General features: G+C 41.4%; 1 protein-coding gene across 1 annotated transcript; it reads left to right on the top strand.

Moving 5' to 3' along the window:
- Positions 1-809: 809 nt before the first annotated feature.
- shbg (sex hormone-binding globulin) lies at positions 810-4,619 on the top strand. Its single transcript, XM_010737163.3, has 8 exons — positions 810-1,009; positions 1,735-1,832; positions 2,177-2,366; positions 2,485-2,646; positions 3,224-3,380; positions 3,496-3,629; positions 3,711-3,918; positions 4,245-4,619. The coding sequence occupies exons 1-8, from the start codon at positions 920-922 to the stop codon at positions 4,376-4,378; spliced, it is 1,173 nt and encodes a 390-aa protein (XP_010735465.1). The 5' UTR covers positions 810-919; the 3' UTR covers positions 4,379-4,619.
- The last annotated feature ends 1,381 nt before the right edge of the window (positions 4,620-6,000 follow it).

Consider the following 6,000-nt stretch of genomic DNA (forward strand, 5'->3'; position numbering starts at 1 on the left):
TTTTCCCAGCAAAGCGCTGAACAGACTTGTCGTAGCTAGTAAATCAGGTGTTACTAATAACATCAACAATGGCTCTTTTCTTTTCAAGTGTCCCAGTGAGCAATGGGCCCGCATGCACAGCAAGAAACACTCCTATCCAGATAAATGGAATGGAGCCGTTGTTGGTGTTATTGTCTACATGTGTGCTCGCTGCAGAAGACGTGTACTGCGAGAGAGTTAACGGATGTGTCAGGGCTTCAGATTAACTCGAAATGCTCGAGAACTCGAATAGCTAGTTTGTTTGATGATTGTTCATCCCCACGCGTTGGATTTTTCCGAGTATTTCCTAGTTATCACAGCCTTCCTGGAAGAAGATCAGGAACACAGCCAGCAGAAGAAATCAACAAAGTTTAGTGACTTAAGGCACAGTTCAACTCTGTCTACAACACCCACACCCACACCCACACAGCCAGTGGTGGTGAATCAAAGTTCCTGTGTAATGGGTAAACACGCACCAGTGGCCTGACTAAGGTCACTAAACCCGGCCTGCAGTTGTGCACACTCAAATGCACACTTTATCAAACATTATTCCGATTTTAACCTTTTATTTTATCTGCCTTTGACTCCACCTCTGTCTGCCTGCTGCCCCTCTGTGTCTTTCACCCCACCTACACTTCCACAAAGACCCCATCTTTCATCGATACGGCCATGAAACACTCCCTACATTGGGATCGATAACCTGCACTGACCGTGGCATGTTTGCCCTCTGGACAGCGTGCCAGCATACACCAACGCTTCACACACACACACACAGCTGCAGAGCCTCTCTGCTCCTCATCGTCCCACCACAGACACCTCAGGGTATTTAGAAGTCTCCAGACCACCCAAGGACTCGGGAGACTACGCACTGGGAGGCCTAGGTGGGTGAAAGCGCTGAAGGATGGCTGTGTTTTGGAAAGCGATGGCAGGTGGACTGCTGTTCGCTCTGAGTCTCACGCTGCTGGGGTGGGGAGTCGAGGGGCAGTCTAAGGTATGTTCACATGCGATATGTGTGTGTGTGTGTGTTAAAATGCTCTTATCACTCTATCTGCTAGCCTGAAGAGCGTGTATGGTGGGAATCCTAATATAAATATGGTGATCTATGTGCATTTTGTAGCTTTAATAAACTCCTTAAATGTCTGCATCATGGATGAATGGTTCCTGTGATGTGTTTGAATTGTTGTTTTTGCTCTCTGGAAATTAAGAAAAGGTCACACAGTCGTTAAATAATTGGGGGAATTTTGTCTCAGAGTCTCTTAGGCACATTTGAAAAAATGATTCAAATGAAAATAGATAACATGCAGTAAAAAAAAAAAAAATCAACTCATACTGTATGCGTTAAAGGTTCCAGTTAAGGAGGACTTTCCCAGCAGGCCCTAATAATTTATTTAGACTTAGAACTTAGTGGGAGTCAGTTTGAGTCAGTTTGTGGGAGGACCGATACGTCAGCAGCTGTCTTTACCTCATTGACTCAGAGCGATAATTTAGACCTCATTGTATACTGAGACACCATATGGCTCTCTCGACGTCAGCGACTCCACACGTTGATTGATTTTGCACTTCATTACCACTCAAGAATTTGAGTGACCACACTTCCCTCGTTAAGCAGTAATTCAAATCCAGACATTCAAATAGTTTTTTGAGATGATTCAGTATTGAACTGTGCAGAATAAATGGATGATTTAATGTCAAATGAGAATCTTCTGTTTTTTTCAGAACAAAGTATCAGGCAGTTCTGCCTTCTACCTCGGCCAGGAAAGAGACATCTGGAGGCCACTGATCCAGACAGCAGTCAACGTCAGTAACATCAGGAGGTACGCCAAGCAGGAGCAAACCGCTGAACTCTTCACATTAAAGGTCACATTAAAGGTCCGGTGTAGGATTTAGTGCCACCTAGCAGTGAAGTTGGACGTTGCAACCAAATGAATTCTCTCCCACACTTCACCTTCTTCTTTCAAGCATGTAGGAAAAACTCGAATTTGCAAAAAATGGAGGCAAAAATGGCTCTTGCATATCTGAAAGTGAACTTAAGTGGAAGCAAGTAAAGGGTTGATTACGAAGATTGTTGGTTCTACCTCTAAATCTCCTTCTTTACATCTCGTGAACATCTGTTCCTTGAATTCTAAGATTACTCTGTTCTCCTTTTCTGTCTCTGCAGTATCAAGTCAACCTTTCAGTTTCATACGTTTGACCCAGAAGGTGTCATTTTTTACGGAGACACCAAAGATGGGAAGGACTGGTTTGTTCTGTCCCTGAAAGACGGCCTACCTCTGATGCAGATCAGCAAAGGAGACATCCTCCTCAGCGTGACAGGCGGCAACAAACTCAACGATGGAAAATGGCACACAGTGAGTTATTTCTCACTGGCAAATATACATCGGATATCAAATCATACAGTACCTAGACATGGTGTGTAGTTAAGTGGTGACCAGTCTGAATTGTTCTTGTGCTCCTGGTGCCGCCAAGCTGGAGGTGAGCAACCATGGGAAGTTTGTGATTCTAGAGGTGGACGGCCTCAAAGGGCTGGTGGTGGGAATGCAGTCCCAACAGCCAGAGGAAGCCCTTTCAGGGGAACTTCGACTGGCCCTTGGCGGGATCCTGATCGAAAAGGAAAAGTTGATCGTTGAGGTATAGTGTGTCAGTCCACCCTGGGATTTTGTTGACGGTTAAATGTTGAATACCGACATACCCATTGCCATGACGACTGAGACAACTCCATCCGCCGTTGAAGAATGTGTGATGCTTCTTCCGACCTTGAGTTGGTTTTGTTTTGTCGAAACATTTAAAAGCAAGCTCTTTGGTGGCTGCATTGTATTCTGGTTTATTGAGGATTTAGTCAGCATCTCTCTCTCTCTCTCTAAAGAGTCTAAAAAGAAGCTTTTGTTTCCCATTCTGAGGGACTAACACCAGAAAAAATACTCCTCAGTTGGCGTTTTAAAATTGAAAATTTATCACTCTGCACTGTAGCTGCAGCTTTGTGCTGGAAATACCTCTCCTGCATGACTTAGTGCCAACATTTGGTCAGCTATCCTTGGTGATAAAACATACATCATAAAATGGGCTTATAAATAGTTTGTTTTGTTTCATCCCAGTAAGGTGTAACAAGTTTTTTTTTGTTTTTTTGTTTAAGCACCCTGTATTGGGACTGTATCAATGTGCACTGCCGTTCAATTCACTAACTGCATTCTTGCTTTCTGTGCTTCAGTTCGAGCCGCGGATGGATGGCTGTGTGCGGGAAGGGAACTGGCTAAACCTCAGTGTCCCCTGGGAGGCAGAGGTGGATAACTTATGGCCATGCAGTGGCAACGTGCAGCCTGGCAGCTACTTCTCTGGCACTGGATTTTCCTATTTCAGCGCCTCAGGTGGGAACACTGTGCTTGATTATAGAAAATATAGGCAAGTGCTAACACTCCTTCATAGAACAACACGTTTTCCAAGAGGCCTGAGTTATATCTGAGTTTTTTTTTTCTTTTGCAGATTTCCCTGTTGCTGATGATGCTGTCAGGGTTGAATTTTGGGGAAATTTCAGTAAGATGGATGGAACCATTATGAGCCTCATGGCTCCTGGGAATAAGCTTATGTTCAGTTTAGTGGCCAATAGTAAAGAACAGGTATGCGTATAAATCAGACATTTTGAATTTGGCAGACCTGTCTGCACAGTGATGATGTCTGTCTCTCTCTTGAATTTGCAGGAGCTCACTGTCGAATTTGCGAATGGAGGTGCCGTTGGTGCCAGTTTGTCAATCGATTTCAAGAGAGTGGCGGTAATCTTTCATGCAGATTCTCTAGAAATTCATCGATATACTGCTGAATCAAGAGGTGGTACATCGACTGTCAGTCTAGCGTCCCACCTTATGACCTTATGGAGAGAGGGTCGTTTGGCCATTGGAGGTCTCCTAGGTGAGATTAAACAACAAAGCGGTGTCTTCAAATCATCTGCGCAGTCCTGGTAGCTTCAAATTTAAGATCCTATATTATCACTAAGATGAATTTGATCTGCAGACAGTTTTTATAGAAACACACACAATAATAATATTAATAAAAAAAACACACTAATGAATATTGGATTACTCCTAAATCTTACACACTGGACCTTTAATAAGAAATTAATATGGACAAAACAAGAAAACAAGTTGCCAAATATATATATAATTAGTCCAGACAGGGAGCTTGGTGGAGGGCAACACAAGGACACTCAAATTTTCTTCTTCATCCCAATTTTTCAGGTGAGGCTGAGGACAACGTCGGCTCTAAGTTTTTGAGAGGCTGTCTGGAGAGGATCCAGATCCAGGGGAAGGATTTGGACCTGGATACATCTGTCAGACACAAGTCAATCATCCCTCACAGCTGCCCTTTATAAAGCGTGAAAGAGCATGCACGTTCTGGACTAGATGTTTGTAGTGGATGCCTTTGGGTCTAGATGACATAAAAAAAAATAGAATAGTCTACAAAATTCTACACAGCATAACAATACCCTAATAACCATTTTCTTTCAAATGTGGTATTTGTACCTATTAACCTCTAAAATGTGGAGAAGTTGCAATAAAATATGGCCATGTTTTGCAATAAATATCTCTCCCTTTAGCCCTGTTTGATCAGAATATGCTGATGTGAGTGATGTTGTGCCCTTGCAACAGTGTGTTTCTAAATAAAATATGATTCTCCTTCATATAGTTATCAGTGAATGTGAATTTTACTGCCAATAATGCTTAACACTTATGATGAATACTGAGTGGGGAATGACTGAGACGCTTAGACATGAGATTTAACGCGTGGATTTTGCTCCCTCTAGTGGATTATTAAAGATAATGTTAGAGTCATATTCAGTGTGGCGGATGCCACACAACAACAGTAGATTTATGTAAAATCAAATATATTGATTATGATTATAGAAAAATGGTCTATAATTAAGAAAAATACACATTTCAGATTGCAACAAAGTCTGAGTCTAAGTTGAAATATTACAATCAGACTAATCCTATACATGCTCTAATCCTATAATTCTGGCATTATTTGACTAATACATGTTATGTTGAGCATAAAGACACAACATTTTTAATGCATGAAATCCAGGTCCTTCTTAATTAACACAAACTAGTTAAGTAGAAAAAACAAACAAACAAAAAAAAACATGTTAGGACTTGTTTTCCATCATATCCTGGGAAGATTTTGCAAGTAAATTCAGTTAAATAAAATGTTCCCCAATAAAATGTAACCTATATACCTTCAACAAACAGTCGGTGCAGCATTATTTAGACCAGAGGTGTCAAACATAAGGCCTGTGGGCCAAAACCGGCCTGCCAGAGGCTCCAATCTGGCCCTCGGGATGACTTTGCAAAGTAGAGAACTGCAAATATACAATAAAAAGTAAAAGCTGTTTAAACTGGGAGTCGCACACAACACTATCAAGCAAGCAAACTGTTCATGCTGTGATAACACTGCTGGTAAAAAATAAAATAAATCATTATTATCTTATCATGTTCTAGTTTTTGGTGACCTTCTGATCTGCCCGTCAACATCCAACTTGAAATAACTGACTTGCAGTGTGATTCAGATTCGAAAGACAAATCTGCCTCTTGTTGGCTTGGAGACATTTTATCAGTATCTCTTGCTGGGGTACTCCAAACTGACAGCCCCCTTACTGCAAAAGTTCTGTGCATGTTTGGGACTGCCCACCTTCGTAATGAGCATCAATAAAACAAAGCTTCACTCAAGGCTCACACACGAGCACTTAAAAAACATCCTGAAATTGGGTTACCTGATACCTCTGACTAAATGTTTTGCACCTTTGTAGATACACCGTGTACATAAAAAGCTGTGTGAATAATAAACTGAGGGCATAATATTGTTGAAATTGCACTTCTTCTGAATGTTTTTGTAAATAGGATCATTAAATGTGACATTTTCAGATTTTTAGATAAAGAAAGAAAGAAAGAAAGAAAGAAAGAAAGAAAGAAAGAAAGAAAGAAAGAAAGAAAGAAA

Source organism: Larimichthys crocea, chromosome XIV (genome assembly GCF_000972845.2).
Source record: "Larimichthys crocea isolate SSNF chromosome XIV, L_crocea_2.0, whole genome shotgun sequence".
In the NCBI taxonomy this organism is placed as follows: domain Eukaryota; kingdom Metazoa; phylum Chordata; class Actinopteri; family Sciaenidae; genus Larimichthys; species Larimichthys crocea.